A 21,636-nucleotide genomic window follows, 5' to 3' on the forward strand; every position below is an offset into this window, starting at 1 on the left:
CAGTGGGGCCAGGAGAGACAGCTGGGGTAGCAGCCTTGTTAGATAGCCTGATATAAATTGCCTCTTCCCATGAATCACAGCTGCCAGGCACCAATGAGATTTGGAAACCTCCATGGCTAGGTAGTGAGTGTGCCATGATTTTGGATCCAGAAATCTAAAATTTAGAAATATTTCAGAAATCTAGAAAAAGAATGCAGGTATCCACATTATTTTTGTGGATCTAATATTTGGAATATGCATTAGGCCATCCTTTAGCTCATTACACTTCCACACAGAGCTGATTATATTTGCCTCCTAAAAATTGCAGTCAATGGACCTTCTCTGCGGGGTCATATGTAATTTATTATCCAATAATTCCTGAGATCTAAGCCCGGATCTGTCATCGGTTTGTTCCATGGCTCTGAAAGGAGTTTGTAAAAATAGCACTAGGGAGCTCTGCATCTATTGGAATTCAATATTTCAGTCTGGCAGTCTTGGATCCCAGAGTGAGGCATTGCTCTTTTAGCCAGTACACCATCGCCAGCTTCTGGGTCAGTGATGAGGAATGGGAACATGCTAAATAATTCAGGTGGTGACCTGGCTCTCCTAGGGTGGTACTGCTTTAGCAATGCAAGGAGAAAGTGTGATTGAAATCAGTGAGACTGTTTGTATGAACGAGAAACTTTTTTTTTTCTTTTTTCTTTTTTTTTTTTTTTTTCCTTCTTATTGTACAGTCGAACATGTAGGGACCAGCGTCACCATCCTGCTGGAAGTTACAACCCGTAAGGGGTCTGTAGTGTCTCTTTTCAAAGAAGATCCCCTCACCTGTTTGATTTCCTACAGTCCTCATTCTGCACTCTTAGTATATCCTATGCTATTCATCATACAGTAGAATCATAGAATCATATAATGTCCTGAGTTGGAAGGGACCCACAAGGATCATTGAGTTCAACTCCCGTCCCTGCATATGACAACCCCACAGTTCACACCATGTGTCTGAGGGCTTGTCCAGTCTCTTCTTGAACACTGTCAGGTTTTGGGCTATGTCTGCCTCCCTGGAGAGGTGTATAATACAGCACAATAAAAACAGAAGTGAGGCAAACTGTTGTTTATAGAACTGAGCGTCAGGTTTGTGCTACTTTCACTAAGTGCTGCTAGGTGGCAATATGTTACCTAGAAAACGAGCATCACTCTCCTGAATTTTGGAGGTAGCTGAGATGTGTCTGAGCATTGCTCTGCTCAGAAGGGGACAAGGCCTTGGAGCACGACCTGATGAGAGCTGCTTCAGTTACACAGATTTCGAACTTGGTGCTGAGGTTTTCCAAAAACAGGTTTTCCAGGACAGAATCCTACTAGTAAAATCTCTCCTCTGTGAACCCAAGACAAGCCTGCCGATTTGCAATATTTCTGTTTATACTGGGAGTGTTGTAATAAGGGAATGAACCCTTCTGTTGTATAAAGATGCTGTCACCTGGAACTAGATTATTTTGTATTCTCAGAGGATTCTTTTAACCACATAAAATCAAAAATATCTGTTCAGAGTGCAAAGATTTTGTTTTTCCAAATGTATGATTAATTGAAATCCTCTGCATGTTCAATCATAATATTTAATCAACTAGACCAACTTCAGGACATCTGTATTGACAGTTGGGTTGAAAAACAGCTTTAATAAAGGTGGAGAAGATGTATTTCCAGATAAATCTTTCAGCCATGCTACAGATACTTAAAACTGAGTCATCTTATGTATGTGTATTAACAAGAAACTAGTAAAAAGGACTGGCTTGTATTTGCATATTGCTTTGAATACACAAAGTAATCTGCCTTGAAACAAGCATTTATTTCCCTTGATCTGGCTCCTGGCATGGCAGCCCATTTTTGCAATGGAGGAAACCAACTGCCAGGGGAAGGGCAGAGAGAGCAGGGCTGTAACAGTGCCAGTTTATGCCAGCTGTAAATGTACACAAAATCACAGTTTGAGGATTACTGCCTTCTGATGCCGGGGTAGCCTGCAGCTGGCTTGACACTTCGGCCCAGCTGCCAGAGTATGGGTGCAGGTGAGGGGCTTTCTAGCAATGCAGGCTATTGGAGCAGGAAACAAAAATAATAATGACCTGCTTATGTTGGACGTAGCAACCTTGGAGCTAACCAGCATCTTCTGTAGCAACACTGCTTAAACTTAGACTGAGTTTTCAGTGCCCGGGGTCACCTGTAAGAGGGTGTGGCATGGTGGAAAGGACACCGCTTCCCCACTGTTGTTCAAGCTGCCGGCCCCAAGTCAGCCTCGGACTCGTAGGGGCTCGATATTCTTACTTTGCTTTGCCCCGGGGCTTTCCCGGCATCCGCTGCTCCCCGCGGCAAAGGCCTGCGCCCGGCCCTTCACCGACCTGCAGCCGGGCGCCATCGGCCCGACCCGGCGCGGCGGCGGTTCCCGGCGGGGCCGCTTTCCCCGTGGCACCGCCCGCCACTGCCCGACCGGCGACGGGGAGGGGAGCGGTGGGGCCAGGTCAGTGCCCGCCCGCGGTCCTCCGCTTCCCACCGCCAGCCCGGGGCCTGCGGCGCTCGGGGGCTGTTCCTGGCGGCTGGCCGGGACCGCGGCGGGGGGAGAGCAGGGCCTGTGCGGGGGGCCAGGGCTGCTGCGGGGCCCTGGGGCTTGCGGTGGCGAAGGGGAAGGGCCGGGGCTTCGGGCCGAGGAGCGGGCCCGGGCCTGGCGGGGGCGGGTGGGAGGCGCGGTGCGGCCCGGTCCCCGCGGGGCCGCTGGGTGCCCGGAGCAAAGGCGAGGCGGCCTCGCCGCTGCTGGAGCGGAGCTTCATGCTTCTGCCTTGGCTCTTGCTCGGCCTGGAGGCCTCGGGTCTTATTTTGGGAACAGCAGGTTATTTCCCCCTTCGGTCCCGCTCGGCACGGAACCCTCCCTTGGCTCTTGATTTAAAGTAGATAAATAAATAAAAAATGGCCCGTGCCAGGAATGCTTGCCTCAGTCAGACCAAGTGCTGCAGGCACTTGTTGGGACTGGGCATCGTGTAAGGTCATCAGCAAGAAACCTCTGCTGGGAAAGGAGTTTCCCCCCTCTCACCCTCTAGTCTTCTCTTTATTTCTAGGGTGCTGCCATGCAGGTTGCCTTTGAGTCCCAAAATTTAGTGTGTAGAGTGAAGGAGGCACAGGCTGTCCTGGGGTGCTGCTGCTGGTTCCCTGTGCCGTTATAGGGGAGCCCCCAAGAATCACGTTGTGTGGCCAGTCCTGAGCTCAGGATGCGGTTTTGCTGTTGCTGTGAGCAAGAGCATTTACTGGTGGTGATGGTAGGGAGACCAGTGGTAAAGAACAGTGTACTAGGTGGAATTCAGAGCACTACACAACTGCAAAACTGGGAAAGCATTGGTATTTGCAGTTGCAGCTAGAATGAATTCATCCTTACACTTTTTGTGGTTTAGAATTTGGTGATCAAAAAGCAACCAATCGGTTGTGGTCATTTCTCTTCCTGTGAAGGAGCATATCTGTTCATTTTAAAGGTGTCCAAAATACAACTAGTGGGCAGTGAGCTTTATGTGAAATTAAAAAGTGTTTTCTGTCACTGTTACAGTCTCCTTCACTGACAGAAGCAAAGAAAACCACGTTAGATTAAAGCATTAAAAGATAAAGGGCCTACGTGCTTTCTGCAGAAGATAACAGATTCCTACTCTCATTCTCTGCTGTGAAACTCAAGATCTTGTACTCACTGTGTGTCCAAAACCAAATGTTTCCATAAATACACAGGACACTACCTAAATGGACTTATTTTGTAATCTGTTTTGCATCCTTGAATGCCATTATTTTTCACTGGACTTGGGGCTGTTTCTTTGTGATTTTTTTTTACTAGGTCTTCAAAGTAATTAAAATGTGTTTAAAAGAATATATATTTGGTTAGGAACAGAGAGACAGTTCATGTCTAAACCTTAGCCTGCAGGGACCATTAGAAAATACAAAACTAAACAAAGAGCAAATAATTTGGGAAACACATAGCTTTCTATCCCTGGAATTGAGCTGCTTAGAAACAATGGAAAAAAACACGGAAAAAAAGAGAGGTAGAAGCAGAAAAGAGGTTTAAAGGATAGGCCAGCAAAAAACTGAAACCAAAGAGACTTTTTTACCTGCAATGTTTAAAGGCCTTTTTTTTTTTTTTTTCATAATTTATTTAACATGTGCATGAATTTAAGCCATTTTATTTAGTTAATGTGGACATCTTCTCACTTCTTGTTTACAGCTTCTGGACAGGTAAACATTGTTTCTAATGCTGACATCTAGAAACTAGGAGGACCAAACTTTTTGTTCTTTTCTTAAGAGAAAATGAGAAGCTGAAAAACCCTGTCCTTTATAATACCAGCTACATCTAAAGCCTGTGTATAGAGAAGTCACACTGAACTGGAGGGACTAGTGATCCCACCTGATTTGTCTACAATGTGGCTGCCACAGACCATGTACTAAAACTTTGAACAGGTTTCAGCAAATGTGAGAGCCACGGCCTCTGGAGAAAGGCGTGAGCTTGAGGTGGCTACTGTTGAACTTGGTAGAAATGTCACAGAGGAGGTGCTTTTCCCGTCTCAGGGAGGCAGAATTTCCCAAGGTTTGTTTAGTTTCTGCGTTTGTAAATTACATTTTGTCAGCAGGTTTTCTGCTGTGGGCCGCTTAGCATGTTTAAGACCTGCTCGCTGCATTCTTCCAACTGAGGGAAAGTCAGCTGGAGAGGTGACTGCCCTCAGCTTGCATCAGCTGGTTATTATTAGAGTGGAAAGAACCTGTCGGGTCAGGTGTTTAAGTTAACCTAACCCTAACATCACTGAAGGAAGGGAGTGAGATGTCTAAGTGGGTGAGGTAGGTGGAGGCCTCAGTAGCCTTCAAGTGAGGGGTGGTGACAAGCAGCTGGCAACAGTGGCCTGTTGAGCCAGTGCTGGGGAGGAATCCTGCAGGTGAGACCTCCTTCCTATGCTTTTCTTGTGTCTGAAGGCAGGGTCCAGTGACTTCTCTACACTGTGAGACATGTCTTGATTTGTGTCCACGCTGGCCCTCTTTGATCTTGCTGTTTCTGAATACCTTCTCTCTGTCCAATGCTGGATTTTTTTTTTTCTATCCCCCACAGTCACCTACCAGCCCACTATCCTAGATTCCAGTCAGTTGGTGTTAATGATTTTCATTCATTTTCAACCTACTTTTTTTTCCTCTGCAGATGGACTATTTGCATGCTTTGGTTATATTTCTCTTCCACTCTCTGCTTTTTCATCTGCCTTCACATTGTAGGGTCAGTTGTGCTAGTCCTCAGTACTGGGTCACCACTTACTTTCCATTCGTTAGTCAGTCACTGTAGGAACCCAGTGAAGCATCCAACGGTCATGCACACTGCTCTCTAGTACAGATGAACGCCTTCTGCAGTGACTGGTAAGGACACACACGCAGGGCTGAACTGTGAATCATCTCATCATCGTCTTCAGTTCACATGCCCTGTGTTTGCACTTTTGTGCTTGTCACTGAAACTGCAGCTGCTGAAGGTCTTCATCAAGTCAGGTTCTTCTGAGCTTCTTGACCTGTCAGATGCCTTTGATGCGTTTGGCGGTGTGACAAAAGTGCCTTTCTAATTTTTTTTTTTTTTTTTTTGTCATTTGAATATTTTCTTCTCCCTGTGATTTCTTCGGTGGATTTTGTATGTTGGATCCCTTTATTTCTGCTACACTTTATCTCAGGATGTCTTAATCTGAAACCAGAAATGTAAATGCAGCTGGTGTTTTTCTGCAGGTGACTGGCAGGTCTGTATCAGCCCATCATACCTGTCACGTCCTGCCCTATGTCCAAGGGCATCCTTATTTCCCTGATGCCTTGAAAACACATCCCTGTATCTCTTCTCCCTGTTTTATTTTTCTCTGACTTGCGTCAATAATTCAGGCACTATCTTTGATCTGGAATTTTCCCTGCTCGTGTATTTTAATGTGCTGATTATTTCTGTGTAGCTGCTCTGTTGTGTGGCATTTATTGTTAGTGCATGCTACTCAGATGCTTGTTTGGGCTCCCAGTGTCCATCTCTCTGATTTGCCTCAGTTGTTCTACCTGTCCAAGAAGTTGCTACCTGCATCTCTTACCCATTGCTCTGGTTAGCTGTCTTTGTGCTCACTACTAATTGCAGCTGACAACATTGCTGGAGGTCACCGTTAGATACAGCGTGTTTTAAGAGACAAACTGGGGTTGCAACAGAGTGTTGGTGAATGGCAATGGCTGATGTGCTTGTTCAAGAGTTGGGGTTTATTGGTTTACAAAAGAATCTGCTTGGTTAGGAAGTATTGGTGCTGGTGTTATCCCTATTATTATTTTTTTAATTAACATTACGAGAGCTGAATTTTAACTAGGCAGTTACCAGAGGCTTTCAGAAGGCCTCTGAGACATACACAAAAATATGTATGTTGTGTGTGTCTGCATGTAGATGCATATATTCTTCTTGCATAATGTATCATTCCTTTGATACTGAAGTGGTGACATTGAATACGTGTTCATATTAACCCACAGTCGGCTAGTCTACAGGCAAGGGCGTTAAAAAATCACTTAAGTGCCAAGTGGGTTTTAAATTGTTGTTCTATGTGAGAGGTACAATAACTGTGGAATGAACAGCTACTGATGTCCATACTATGGGCTTATCTTTTAGTTGTCACCAGTGATATGTAAAGCTGTAGCACTTCTAAAAACATTTGGAAGATGCTAATTACCCACAGTATTTGTTATTCCTGTACTGTCAGAATTTTTTTTCACTATAAAAAATGCATAAACTATGTGTGCTGCAGATGTTAATGGGTAGAGCATGTCTGATTTTTTTACATTAGACAGAGACTTCATTTCTGTGTCTCTAAATAGATGTAATTATGTTAAATAGAAAAATATGAACATTTTAGTGTAATAAATGTCTTTTGGCTTGTACTACAACATGGTGCAGGTTGCTGCAACATCTCTGTCTTGCACTGCTTTCACTTGCAGTACAAAAAAATCATTTTCTGTCATGCCATAGATTGCAAGTGCTCCATACTGATTGAAATTTTGAATGTTGTTTGTCAGAGATCAGCAGAAATCCCTTTAGTTAGAGAGAGCTGGGGCTTAAATATCATGCTTTTCCTGAGTGGCTAGCTTCCTCCAACTGAGCTGTTAAAATAGTCTTGTTTTTATTAAAAAAGTACTAGGTACTGACCGGTACTAGAAGAGACGGTTTTAAAGAAAATAATTCAATGATAATACCTTGCATGAGTCATTAATCATGAGTCATGATCAGCAGGCAATGATGTCCAATTTGTTTTCTAATCCCGCACTTGCTAATGTTCTTTATTACCATAGTGATAATATTAAAGAGCTGTTAATGCATATAACCACGCAGTTGAAAATGACAGACTTTTTTTGGTGGAATAAAATTTCCATATCTTAAGTCTGTTTTGCTCTGTACATTTTTTGACAGGAGAAATCTAGGTAGTATAAACATGATCAAACAAGTACAACTTGACAGGGAGCTAGGTTAGCAGAACAGACTTTTAAAATTTATTTTTCTTCTTTGCTTTCAAGCCAATCGTTGTGGCTTCCTAGAGAATTAAATCCAGTCTTTCTTCTTACGAGGGCTGGGGAGGCTTAGTATTCGTTAAAAATTGTGAGCTAATTGTTCAAGCTGTACTTTGCAACGAGAACCTGCACTATCCATGTTTTTAATGTTTATTCTCTATTGAGCAAAAACTAGTAGATGTATGGGAAGTTTATTGCATGAATGTATGTTAGGGAATCACTACTGCGTTCTTAGAGAAAATGGAAGGCTGCTTCTCTTCTGAGAGCCTGAATGTAAAAAGAAACATTTAGCTAAGAAATTAGCTTTGGAAAACTGCTTTCACTCTTAAATAAAATTTTACAAAGAGAAGCCAGTTTAAAAGCTCTAAAAGGTGCTGGCTGAAATGTTGCAGACAATATTAGAATATGCATAGAGGCAGAGTGTTGGGATGCAGCAGCAGCAGCTGGGCGGTATTATTTAATGAAGCAATGAATCTTGTATTCAGTTAGATTTTTAGCTTGATTAAATTTTAATGAGTTTTATTAGTTTACACTTGAGTGTAGAAAAGTTGATCATGACAGATTACAACCTTGAATTTAGTAAGGAACTTGGGAGACCCTCTAAAGTGTCTTACCAGATGTTGAGAATTATCCTTTTACCTATTCCAGTGTATATGACCTTACAATGCATAGATTCCTGTAGGCCTCACTACTTTCTGTGTGTTGAACTTGTGAGACAGTGCTGTATTTGTGATGTGGCGGGACAGGTATGAATCTATTGGCACGATGCATACTCCTCCATATCCCATAATGTCATTGGTGTGCAAACTCCTCCATTTCAATGAGGATTTTTTCTGCCGCAACAGAAGCATTTTCCAATCCAGTGAGTGACGGTGCAGCTGGAGACAAGATAAGTGTACACCTGACAGGATTGTTCACTTCTTTCATTATAAACTAGTGGTGTGTGCTTTTCTAATGTGTCTTTGTTTGTTCATGTGTATATAATATGTTAAAAATTTCAGGTACATAGAAACAAACTAACAACATTGCGTAGCTGTATAAAAGGCAAGTGCAATGCTCTCTATATAATACTGTCATACACTTTTCCTCCTTTGGAGCACTGCACAGGTTCCGGTGCTCAGTGCCAAAGTGATATTAATTTAAAGTGGAACTGGAATGACTGGAAAAAGCATATATAGCTACCAGCAGCTAGGAAGTCTAACTAATGTTAAGATGGAGTGTGATAAATGTGTTAATGGAATTAGGTAACAGGGAATGGACAGCAATATAGGAATGGTCTTTGGTTCCTAATTTCTGCGTTCCTCAAGTATTTCTTTTAGAAAGGTCTTGTGGTGTAGTAGTTGTTTACAGAAAAACAGGAGATTCTGAAAACATCCAGACTCTGAAAAGCAGGGGTTTTAATAGCACTTCTCCTCCAACACAGGTGTGGGCCTTTTTTGTGGTTTTTTTTTTTTTTGCTGGTTGGTTAGTTTGTTTTGTTAGTTTGGTTTTGTTTGTGTGTTTAGTTTTTTGGGGGTGGGAGGGTGCGCCCAAAGATTAGTACAGAGTAAGTTGGTCTAATGCAATATGTAAGCATCTGACTACAGTTCTTTTGCCTCTTTGATATTCTGCATCCAAATACTTTAGGGTAACTTTTAGAAGAAAATATTTTAAAATATGCCCGTATCTGTCTTAACTACTAAAATAACTTCATAAAACTCCTTTTATTAACTTTGTGGAAGTAGATTCAAACTAAGAATTTTGCAAATGCTGTCTACTGTGATTTCTGTAGTCTTCCGTGATTGCATCACCTTTATAGTAGTTTCTGCTGTCCTGCTTCCCTCTGTCAGAGGACTGAGGTGGATCTTGAAGGAAATTTACTGATTTTTTTTTTCCTGTTTCTTTACAGAAATGGCAGCTTCTGTGTGGAAGAACTTACTTCAGACTACGAAGGAAAGGATACTACAACAGACAAGGACATCATTGTATGTTGGTGCTCATGGTTATGAGGAAGAACTGATAAAGAAGAAACTTCAGCAGTTTCCTGGGGGATCCATCAACCTTTCCAAAGACGACAATGGCATTGGAATACTTATTTTGAACAACCCGAAGCTAATGAATGCCTTTACAGGTATTAATTAGGTGATGGGTTTACTGGTTGTTGTTTGTTTGTGGTTGGTTGGTTTGTTTGGTTTTGGTTTGTTGTGTTGTGTTTTTTTTTTCTTTTTCTCCTTCAGTTACCCCTTTTATCATTTTGCCTAAATAAAATGAAAACCTGTGCCTTACCATTCCTTAGTTAAAATAAAAATGTAAGTTTTATTCGGATGTGCATCAAATGCTCACTGCTCTGAATAGTGGCTTTGCCATAGATGTTATGAGAATATAAGAAATTCTCAATGACACAAGGACCGTCTGGGAGAATGTGCCTCTCCCCTTTTTTTTTTTTTGTTTTTCCTCCAGTCAGCACAATGCTGTTACTGTGCTCTTCCTTGTATATGCTTTTATTTTGCCTCTACTGCTCTGGAAATGTATAGGGTGTTTTTGTGCGGTTGGGAAAATGCCATCTTTGTTTTGTAGGTAGTGTAGAAAGGGTGAGTTTACTTCTTTGTTCTTTACCTAAAGCCTTTGTGTAACTTAAGATTCTGTAATCTGGTCTTTTCATCACCCAAACTGGCTTCTTCTTTTGCCTTATATCTTAAATATCAGTGACTGGTTAATGAAAGATCAAATGAGCTGTGTATTTTTAGCTGTTGCAGATCAGGAATCTTCTTAATATGCTTTTACACTGGACAATACTTAGCTATCAAAACCAAGTGTCCTGTTTGATTAATCTTCTATTATGAGAGAGGCTTTCATTCCTCAAGATAGGTGTATTTGCTGTCTCTCCTTAACTGTCTAGAATATTCCAATTTATGCTGTTCTCTTCAGACATAAGTGGCACAGGTTCCGGGTCTGCATCTGTCTGAGCTTAAGCTGTGCATAAGCCTTTACTGTAAGAATGTCTTTATCTCTTAATATTTTGAAACCAATACATTTATGTCATCTTGCTAATTCCTTTTTTTGCTGTTCTATTTTCCTGCCTGGTTTTCACCGTTCCTTTGCTGTCAGCAAATTTGTTTGCAACCCACTAGCAAAGCGTAGAGCTGTTTATATGGAGGACATCAATTTGCTCCTTCCACTAATGATTGTTAGCTGAAAGGAAGAGAACCTGACAGAGCAACAGAGTTAATGGTAATGCACCTAGTAGTCTCTGCAGTTTCTCTTTTGTTTCCCTTTAAAAGCTCATGTATAAAATCATTACCTGACTCAAGAAGTTGTAGCTAAAAGATGTTAGTGTGGAGGGTGTCCTTCTGAATGTCTCCCTGTCAGCATACGTGTTATTATACAATCATAATTACTCGTTTCTTCTTTGTCTACAGATTGTTTTTTTATTTTTGACTCAAAATAGTTCTGTGCAAGGTACAGCTTGTAGACTGTGTGCTCTTAGCTTGTTTGTTGTGGAAGCTGAAAGAGGCATGAGTAATGAGATGTAGCAGCAAAAGCAGAAAGGACAGGTAAAGCCTAGTCTGCCGTGGAGATTAGATGTAATACAAGTCAAATTGCTTAAACTAAACTTTCATAGAAACAACTGTGTTCTCTGTTTCCTAGATGCTTGGCAAAAGGAGCTCAGAACTGATTTGTTGAAATGCTGAGCAGTTGCAGCTGCTATTTAAGCCACTGGTAGCTGTGCTATATAATGTTAATGTACTGAACTCATATCACACATCTCAAGTTGAGCATCCAAAAGTAGCAGGTATTTTCTCTCTAGCTCGGTTAGTCATCTGTAAAATAATCTCTTCTTTCCTTATAGGACTGCTGTGAAAATAAATTATTAGTGTATATGAATTAAATGCTCTGGTAGCAAAGAGGAGCTACAAAAACCCGTGAGTAAATTTATAGTTCTGTCTGTTGCAGACCCTGATTAGCATGTAGCAAATGAGCCATGAGATCAGGCAGTTCTGTTTTATGGTAGTGTGTAGAGCCCTGTAGAGAGCAGTACTCCATTTTTCAATGTAACAGGCACAAACATTTGCTCTGGAAAATCTTACTATTGCAATTCAAGAGATTACTGCTTCTTTCTACTATGCACCTCTGCCAGAGACTTCTGTTGTTACAGGAGGGAGAGTAGGAGCAAAATCATGCTGGCCCTTTGGCTGCTGCAGTGGATGGTATGGCATGTTAATTTATACTACTCTTAATTTTGTTCTAAAATTACTGTCCATGAACTGCAGTTGCTGAGGAGCTAGCAAGCACTTGATCTTTTTCTTTTTGTTGTGTATCAAGTAATACCCTTCAGGAGAAGAATGAAAAGTGATGGGGTGCACAACCCCTAAATTGCCCCAGCAGGACCTGGTTGATTTCATCAGCCAGAGCCTGTAGATAACCCCCCTCAAATAAATTCTGTTGATTCTGTGTCTCAGAGCTTCTGGATAGTGGCAGATGTGAATTTATACAAACATGTATGCTTCCTTTAGAAAGCTGCAAAACATCATTAAACTGTTGAGAGAAATCCTATTTGCCAGGCATTTACTTTACACAGCAGCTTTTTATCTCGAAGGAATTATGTTTATTCTAAGCTTGAGCAACTCATGTAACCAAAAGCAGAACAAAATTGTTGGCAAATGGCTAATGAGCAATGTGGAGGTTGTTATGCCTTTTTCTCTTCTTAATTGGAATCTGATAGCCACCTGTTTGAAATGGTTTCTTTGGAAACAAATGCTAATAATGTCAGTTTAAGCCTGGTGGAACCAATTTCAGCAGTCCAACCTCTTCCTGAACTGAAGTTGAACTTAATTTAAAAGAGAAGGAAGTCAGCCTGCAGAAATTAGATAATAATGGTGATAATTTTATGTTCTGGAATTGACATTAAAGCGCTTATCTGCAGATTATAATTAATATGCAAACAAATTACTATTATAAGTAGAGTTAGTTATTTGAAGAGCATGAACCTACTGGTATCAAATACTGAAGGACCAAGACTGGCAGAATGAGGATTTGCATTAGTATTGGGTCCTCATCATTATATCAAACATCATGGACTATATCTGTTGGTAAAATAATAGTTCAATGTTGTCAGTAATGGAAGGGATCCTCTCCCAGGTGGACAGGACAGGCTCTGGCCAATGTCTTTTGTCCCCTGCTGTTGCATATAACTGGCTCATATGGTTCATTTTTGTAAACTCAGTTTTCTGATTAACTAGACTTTTGGCTCATAATATTCTGCAGAAGGACTCTTCAGTACCTCACTGCTTTGACTATTAAAAGCACCACAAACAGTGGTTGTGCTGTATTTTTACTCTGGCAAATCTTAGATGCCAGCTGGAATACTTTTACTGTAAGAAAGCTTGGCAAATATGCAAAAAATGAAATCCATGGGGTTGATGCACACCCCTTGAAACAGCGGCATTTGCAGAAATGTTGTTGGGTGCGTTGTCAGGCTGGGAAAACATTTCAAGTGAAGACCCACAAAAATCTCATCTAGGCCTAGTTCTGCTCAGTATTTTCATTCATGGCTGGGATGAGGGAATAGAAGGTGAGCTACTGAAATTGTCAAATGACCCCAGATTAGGAGAGCTTGCAAGAAGATTATTTGGAGTAGAATTCAAAGTGATCTTGATTTAACTTCTACAAAGAGCTCAAGATGAACAAGGTGAAATTCAATGAAAGCAAATGTAATGTGGAACACACAAAAAGCATGACCCAATTACAAACACAGAAGGGAAAGGAATGGTAAGAGTGCTGGGATTTCTTAGAGGATCATAGTCTGGACCTGACAGTGGGAAAAAACAACACGGTGTCATTCTGGTATATAATATGTAATCTCCATTTAATTATTGCTCTCCTCAGGAACGTTATCAAAATATGCTATTTCAGTGGCTGAGATAAAGCCTAAGGTGGAAGTGCTTGACTGAGAATTTTGACCTGGTGTTGGGAAGCTTACTTCATAAGGAACTGCAAGGAAAACAGGCAGGAAGGAAAAAAGAATCTACCTGAGGATGGTTGCTAACAGGCAATTTCAGAGCAAGATGTCGTCTCTGCATACAGGTGTAGGGGCAGAAAAGGAAGAGTCCTTGAGGGTATTAATCTGAAGCACATTTCTATCTGAAGAAGGTAGGCCTATCCATCTAAATTCTTGTCAAAGGAGGATAAAGCTGAGAGTATCATCAGCCTGTATGTGGGCTGCTTTCTGAAATTAGTTTCTGTAAATGTTTTCTCTTAGGAATATAACTGAATGAGAGTCATAGGCATTCAGAGAGAAAGAGCTTTAAGTTAATGCGGGGTAAGCTCAGCTGGTGTGGAAGATGCTTCAGTCTAGGACAAGCTCCACAAACAGGACTTTGTAGAGTTCTGCATCAGGAAGGGTACTTCTGTGAACATATGAGAATACTGTGTTTAAGCTAGAAGCAGAAAGCTACTACTGTACAATCCGTACATTTGGAGCCCAGGATATGCTTTGTAAAGAGGGCCTTTCTAGAAAGGTACCAGGGAGGGAATCAGAGGTGTTTTAGAATGATCTTTTTTTATTCTCATCCTTTCAAAAGATAAAAGGCACTTTGCTTGTGTTTTCAAATATATCTTTATTTTCTTTTGGTTGAATGTCTTTGGCCTCCAACATAGTTTGCTCTTCAGCCTTTTTTTAGAAATCTTTATTTAAACATTGACTGATGGTACCTTGAACCCAGCTTGCGCATGATTGATTTCTGTACTTTGCCAGCTCTTTCGTCAGGGTGAAATGACAGTAACATCAAAATGACTAGGTGGACATATCTGGATAGATACATGGATAAGTTTGTGTGTCCTGAATGTATGTGAACAAGAGTGAATCAGGTGAAGTTTATGTTTGCCTCCTTGTGTGGGGTTTTTTTTTGTTTGTTTTGTTGCTGTTTGTTTTTTTGTTTGGTTGGTTTTGTTCGGTGAGTGTAACAAATTGCAGAATATGCTTCAGAATTTCAGGAAGTGCATCTTTAAGGAAAAAACATGTCAGTGCTTATGTGTGGGATTTAAGGTGATGCCCATCACTTAATAATAACTTGGTTTTGGTGCTGAAAAATATAATGTAAAACATAGCGGTAATAATCAATTTCTGTTTAAAATTTTGCTTCTCCCTTCTTGTGACAGGCACAATGATGCTAGAACTGCAGGAGAGGGTAACCGAGCTGGAAAACTGGAAGGATGGCAAAGGCCTTATCATCTATGGTGCAGGAAACACCTTTTGCTCAGGGTCTGATTTGAATGCTGTTAAAGCAATGTCCAACTCTCAGGTCAGTAGTGATACAAGTGATTTTTTTGAAGAAAAATCAGCTTTCTGATATTCTGAGATCCCTTTCAGACAGAGGTGTTGCACTGTCCCCCTGCTGCAATTTTACATGCAAGTCACAGAATAGAGCTTTTAATGGTTCAAAAAATGCTGGCAGACCCTTGAAGCCATGGCTTAAGTGTTATTGTAATTGATTCATAACTCTGAATTCCTACATAACATTTTCTTTTTAGCCTTTTCTTTTAAAAATGTCATTTCAGTTTCTCAGAGCAGTATATGGTGAATTTACACATCAAATAACTGGTACTTCAGTAGTTTGACCTTTAAAAGCAGGATTTCTCATATATTATGAAGTGAAAACCCAATATAAGCATCATGGCTGCTATTACAGAAAGGTTTCAATATTGTCAAAACAGTGCTTGGACCTACGTAAAATGGAAGAACAGATGCAATTCTTTTGCTGTAGAGCTTTGACGTTGATCTTGTAGTGCAGTCAGATGAGTCATGTGTAACTATGGGGCCGGGGGTCAGGGTTTGGCAGTTTTTCACCCATGCCACGCAGTCTTTACAACTTTCACATGTGCTGCAATTCTTTTTGTGGGTTATTATGTCATTCTTGGCAATGTGTGAAATAGGACTTTGTCAATTACAGGGGAAGGGGCTTTCCTGTGCTTCTTTTATGTCCTGCTTTGTAATTGTGGTAACAGGCATTATGGTATTTTTTTGAGGCCACTTCAGGTTTCAAGATTTAACCACACAAATTAAACATTGAAATCAACATTCCAGTAAAAACACCAACTCACGAACTGATTAATTTGATATTTGTCTTTAGTGATGATTTGTTTCTGTTGATGAAACTAACTACCATAAAAGACCACAATATCTTGAATATTTCTGGCCTGATCAAATAAATAGGATGGTCCAGTTTTCAAAACGTACAGGTGGTTTTGTTTCCTTTGTGGAACACCATGAGCAGTATGCTTTTTGTAGTATGGGGACACCATGCTTTATAAATATAAATGCTTTTTAGTGAGTTTTCATTTGGACAATTTATTAGCACTGGTAATTTAAAAATATAGATGTATCTGTGATTTTATTTTTTTTTTTTTTAAATCTGAAATTTTCATCTTATTTCAGCATTGCAGCAATAGAAAAGGAGCTGAAACTAAGCATGGGCCAATTATTTTCTTGTCTGTAGTCAAGACCTTGCTTCAGAGTTCTGCATTCAGTAAATCTCAGTGATTCTGCTTCCATACAAATTACTTGGAGCCACTGCAGTGGCAGAGTGGGCTCTTTTAAGGATTAGGGTCCATAACAGATACTGGGCAGAAGGCACTGTGTGGGTATTAATTATAACTTTGTTGAAAATTCTCTGCAGAGGATCTAATTTCATGCTAGTACTGAAATTTAAGTCTGAGTGACCAGAAATGCTCCAAGAATAATATGGTTGCTTTCTGTTTCTTGGGAGAGTTCAAACTATTTATCCTGAACTGAGAGTTTCTTTGTAATAGCCAACTCCTAAACCATCTGTTTGGTGGGATTTAATAGTCTTTATTAAATAAAACTTTAATAGAATAAGGAATAGCATTTGGTGTTCTTTAGTGTTGCAGAACCCTGCTCTCTAACTCACTGCAGATGATAGAGTTTTGTCTGGTTTCAGGTTAAAAGCACATTAGGTTAAGTTTTTTGTCCACAGGGATCCCTAAGGCAAAAAGAAGTGAATAGCTTTGTGCCTGAACCAGTATGTTTTTCCTTTATTTTTTGCAAGGCTACTTTAGCCCATAGCTTTTAGTAATTATAGAAAACACTTTTATTCAACCAGTTGATTGAGGGAAGATCATATTTTTCAAAATCTACGATACACTTTGCCTTTCCCTGTGGTGCAGAAAAAGCAGAATAATGACCAAGAATGGTGAAGGATTTTCATGCCCTCTAGTGGCTCTTCTTCCTCCTCTTCCTCCTCCTCCTCCCATGTTCAGTTTTTCCTAACCCTGAAACAAACCTAGGCCCCTTGCCTGTTCTTTGACAAGTGCTAACATTACGTGACCAAACCACAGAAAGCAAATGAAGAATGGAATCTAAAATAAATAAAAAACCCAAAACAGTTGGTTTTGTTCTTTTTTTTTTTTTTTCCTGTCCTTGTAAGCCTGGTTCCCAAGACCAGGAACCTCATTCTAGAGTGAGGCTTGGAGAGCTGGCTAGCCCAAAAGCAGGAGAAGCTCTTGAAAGGACAGCTGAGAGGAAGGAGGCACGAAGAAGATTTTCACTTGCTGCAGTCCCTGTTTTGAAACCCTAGGACAGAAGTTCCCAAGCTGTAAGCTATGCAGGGAGGACTTTGGAGCAGTTAGAGATGGTCTGGAAATACTATTCTGACTGTACTGAAAGTTGACTCTCAACTCTTGGAGCAAGAAGAGCCAGGAGTACAGTTTCCTATTTCATGAAGGTGACTTTCTTCTTCCCCGCCTCCCCCAGCCCCACCACAAACTATTAATCCTTTTCTTCTGTATTTAGTGCACACTGTATTTTACCTCACTTTCTGGTTGTTAGTTTTCTTCTTACTCCAAGGACAGTATTAAGACTGAAAATGTGATTATTCCACTAGACTCCAGTGAGCACCTCTCTTATTCAGATAAAATACTCTGACAGTAGCTTTATGTTTCTTATCAGGAAGGTTTGAAGGGTATGCTAGCCAAGGCTCACGTAATTGTGATTTTTTTTTTTTTTTTTTAAGGTATTTTCTGTGCAGGCATTTCTTCAATGTGATACCAGTAATCTCTTTACCACCTGAGAATATGAAGACCTTTCTTTTTGCCTGCTCTGTCACAACTGCGTTTATCAAGCTAGTCTGTTGTGGCTTTAATCTTTAATTACCATTTTGGTATGAGTTCAGATGGGCAGTTTGAATGCCAGGACTCTGCTGTGATGAAGTGAAAAATTATTTTTTCTGAAGAGCTTTTTTGCAGCTTCATCCTGATGGTTGTAGTGTGAAAACTTTGGAAGTCCACGCCTGAGAACTGGTACCTTGTATGTTTGTGTGGTTTTGAAATTTTCCTCCTGATTAGAAGTGCTAAGACAGATATTATGGAGGATTCGATTGTTCTTTAATTTGAAATGGAAATGTTGCTGCTGGTCTTAATAGATGTAGGAGGTTGCTACAGTGATAAATGAAAGCCTCTTCATAAATCAACATGTGCTGAAATTTTCAAGCAGGCTGTTAATGTAATGAAACTGAATTCACTGGTTCCTGTGTAGCGATTGCTGTGGCAGACAGAGATCTGTCCCTAAACACCTTAATGCTGGTTGGTGTTGGCCAGAGTAGGTCTTGAGAACACTTGAATAAATGGACAATAAATCAAGTGAAGTTGACCTACTACTATTTCAAGGTCCTATTCCAAGATGTACTGAAGACTTACTGCATATCTTTTCTTTCCCTGAGGTATGAGTCAGAAGCTTCTAATTAAGGCAGATTCTTTAGCTTGCCAGCCCCTGTAAAACTGTGCTTTAAGAATTAGTGAATGCCAATGAAGAGATGTTTGTTTGTTCTTTTCATTCCTACCATTTGGTTTTATTGGAGTTTATTTGCTTAGTTTTGTTTTTTGGTTTTCTTTTAGTACACGCTGAAATTGTTATGGATGGGTTTTTTACTTCTACAGTGTCCAAACATTTTTTTTTTTTTTTTTTTTTTTTTAAATCTGGATTAAATGGCACATGTATAGTTCGATGTAGACAGTTTGGTGTGTTAATGAACATGGTCATACTGGGTCATTTAGCCCAGTCATTTGTTAAATTCTTGGTTGGTACTGAATGCCTGAGAAATAATATAGGGACAGGGAAGGTATATAGATAATTATTTTGCTTTCAAATATTCTCTTAGTCCTCAGCAATTTGTGACTAAGACTTCTAGAGCTTTAGGTGTTTACCTTGTATTAAACAACCTTGCGTTGATTTTTCTGTCATGCATTTATCTAGTTCTTGAATTAGTGTAGTCTTTTAGAAGTTGCAATGCCCTGCTGTGAAGTGTTCCACAGTTTAACTGCATGTTGTAGGGAGAAATACTTGTTTTGAACCTAGCAACAACTGCTTTTATTTGAACCCCATTAGTTCTTGTTCTGAAGAGAATGGAACAATGGTCCTTATTCACTATTGTTTGCAAGCTGATGTAAAACATAGAGGAGGGAAAGAAGAATCATCCTCTTTCTGTGGGTTGTGGGGTTTTTGTTTGTTTTGTGTGTGTGGTTTTTGTTGTTGTTGTTTGGGTTGGTTGGTTGGTTTGTTTGTTTTCTGAAATGCTTTTGGCCCAAACAATTAAAAAAAAGTACTTGGTAAATTGTATCATCTCTAAAACTTTATGAATTTGGAACAGTAAAAAGCATGCAGTGCTGTGTGGTCCTATACAGACTTCTACAGCTCAACTTTATGGGTGTTTAACTGGCAGTGAGAAGAGGAAATTAAGAGGAAGGGATGTAAAATTTCACATCATAGAAATTCAGTTTTGCAGTTACTTCAACAGTGGCTTCGTTATAACTGAAATTCATATAAATTGATTGAGTTCTGATTTTTTTTTTTTTTTTTTTAAACCTGATTTATACTAGAATTTCTATTGGTGCATAGTGGGGTTAGGCTGGAGTTCAGGCAAGATTAACCAAAGAGAAAAAACCCAGCTAGAGTAAGTATAATGAATACTTCTCTCTACTCCATTTGTGTGTTTAATTGCTTCACATTAGGATCACTTAACATTTTTTAATTTCCTATTTTTTGTAGGATGGGATGAATATGTGCATGTTTATGCAAAACACCTTAACCAGGCTTATGAGGTAATATATTTTATTTACCCTTCCTTATGAAATAATTATAAGGATCAGAATATGTTTTGTCTAAGTCTTTAACAAGATGTTTAAAGTTAAATATGTAGTTTTAAGTATGTAATTCTGAATTGCAGACCTTGTATTTGTAGATGTGAATCAGGTAGGTATTTATGGATTTAAATTAGACCTTGACATTTTTCAACTATTAGCCTTTCCAGAGATCGGAAGAGAAAAAAACCCTATAGGCTAAAATGTGGAGGGCCAGGAGATACCTAGAGTTAAGGAAATCAAGGCCTTCAGAGTTTTTGAAACTGATTTCTGTAACTCTGTAGAAATTGGTAGCTCTTAAAAAACAAGCAGGGCCAGCTTATGCAGCCTACGCAGGTAACATTTATTTAATATATTTATTTAATCTTCCCACTTCATAAGTGGAATGTATTCAGTTCTACCATCTGGTACTTCTGAAAAACATTTTTCTCTTTCCTTTAGATTTAGCTTCCCTTAAGAAATCACATTTCTATTAAGTCCTTGTGTGGTAGAGCCTGTCTTTTTTCTGCTCAGAGCTCTTTTAAGATAAATATTCTTCACTTTCAAATAATCTATATGAGAAAGTGTTATGAGTTAACATTATTCTGTAAAACTGCCCAGGACATTGGAGACTTAGTTAGCAGTACTGTAAGGAATCCTCAGGATCAGAATTAGAATCCATTGGTCTCCATATAATCAAAATTGTTGGGGCAAAGCAAAGAGGAGGAAGATGTATGAAGATTACGTTCTCACCTCAAGTGTCTTGATAAGAGTATGTTGAAGCTGTGGTTCAGGGGGACATCTGTTGTAGATGGGATCAATCTCCCTCAGAGGGAGCTGAGGCTGACTGTGATCCTGAAGGAGGTGCCTCAAATGGATCAGAGTGCGGATGTAGGGGACTTGGTTCCCTATAGATGACAGGAAAAAGATGTCACCCTCTTCCAGTGGGTTCACTTGTGCTGTGTGTTGTATGAAGCATGCTGCAGCTGATGAGTGAACTTGGGCCCTGAGAAACTGTTGTTGCTTTTGTTAAAATAGAAGTAAAACCCAGCCATGCAGTTCTTTGTGTCCCTTTCTACTGCTTTCTGTAGTTTACCAGCTCAGTGTAGGGTCTTGTGTTGCTGTCCTGTCACTCCTTTTTGCAGATAGTCTTTTTAGCTATAATCTGTAGCATGTATTTTTCATACATAGTACATGGTCTTTGATTCCATTTGATACATCTGTCTTCCTGTTGCATTTTGGGATTCCATATGAATTAAGGAATAATAATTTTTAGCATAAGTGGAATTGGTATTGTGCTATTTATCCACAGATATGTAGTTATTTGAATGAGTTGGAACACTATATTCTTCCGATCCTTTACTATAGATATGGTTTGCTTGACTCCTTTTGTAATTTCTAGAAGACTAAAAGCATGAATTTCGGTTACAAAACTCTCTTATGTAGATTGCCTTTGATCAGTGTTGCGCTAGTCCAAGGAAAAGCGATTGGAGGAGGAGCAGAACTTACCACAGCATGTGATTTCAGGTGAGATTGACAATTTGATTAGCTGTCATGTTGGGCTGATGATTTAATGCCTGCACCTATGAAATGTGGGGAGCTTGAGGTACCACTTCTACCAGGAGTCAGGGCCCCAAATTCAAAGGCACTTGGAACTAGGCTTTGTCAGCAGACATCACAGGAAAAAGGTTTGGGTTTCCTGGTAGTACAGAGGAAAGATTATTTACTGTCAATTATACAGTTTTGATCACTGTATAAAACAAAAGCAGTGAGGAGCATTAGCAACTGACTGTGTCATGGACCCAATGGATTAGAGTTCTCACCCCTGAGTGAGAGGTAGGAGGACTGCAAAATTGTATGCCTCCTTATATCTCTTTATGCAGCTGTCACAAGTAAAAATAAATAAATAAAACTCCATTAGTCTGGTATTTTGTGTTCTGTGTTTATTATTTATAACACAACTTTGTGCTGTGTGGTTTTTGAAATGAGTTTGAGATGCAG

The 21,636-nt window shown here is 39.9% G+C and overlaps 1 protein-coding gene across 1 annotated transcript in view; it reads left to right on the forward strand.

Moving 5' to 3' along the window:
- The first annotated feature begins 2,345 nt into the window (after positions 1-2,345).
- ECHDC1 (ethylmalonyl-CoA decarboxylase 1) overlaps positions 2,346-21,636 on the forward strand; it is a 39,085-nt gene continuing 19,794 nt past the window's right edge. Inside the window, exons 1-5 of the mRNA XM_082048345.1 lie at positions 2,346-2,482; positions 9,416-9,637; positions 14,665-14,807; positions 19,565-19,617; positions 21,082-21,162. Of these exons, the coding sequence (XP_081904471.1) occupies positions 9,418-9,637; positions 14,665-14,807; positions 19,565-19,617; positions 21,082-21,162 (497 nt within the window). The 5' untranslated portion in view covers positions 2,346-2,482; positions 9,416-9,417. The remainder of the gene's footprint in view (positions 2,483-9,415; positions 9,638-14,664; positions 14,808-19,564; positions 19,618-21,081; positions 21,163-21,636) is intronic.

The sequence above is a fragment of the Streptopelia decaocto genome (assembly GCF_964273445.1).
Source record: "Streptopelia decaocto genome assembly, chromosome: 3".
NCBI classification, from domain to species: Eukaryota; Metazoa; Chordata; class Aves; order Columbiformes; family Columbidae; genus Streptopelia; species Streptopelia decaocto.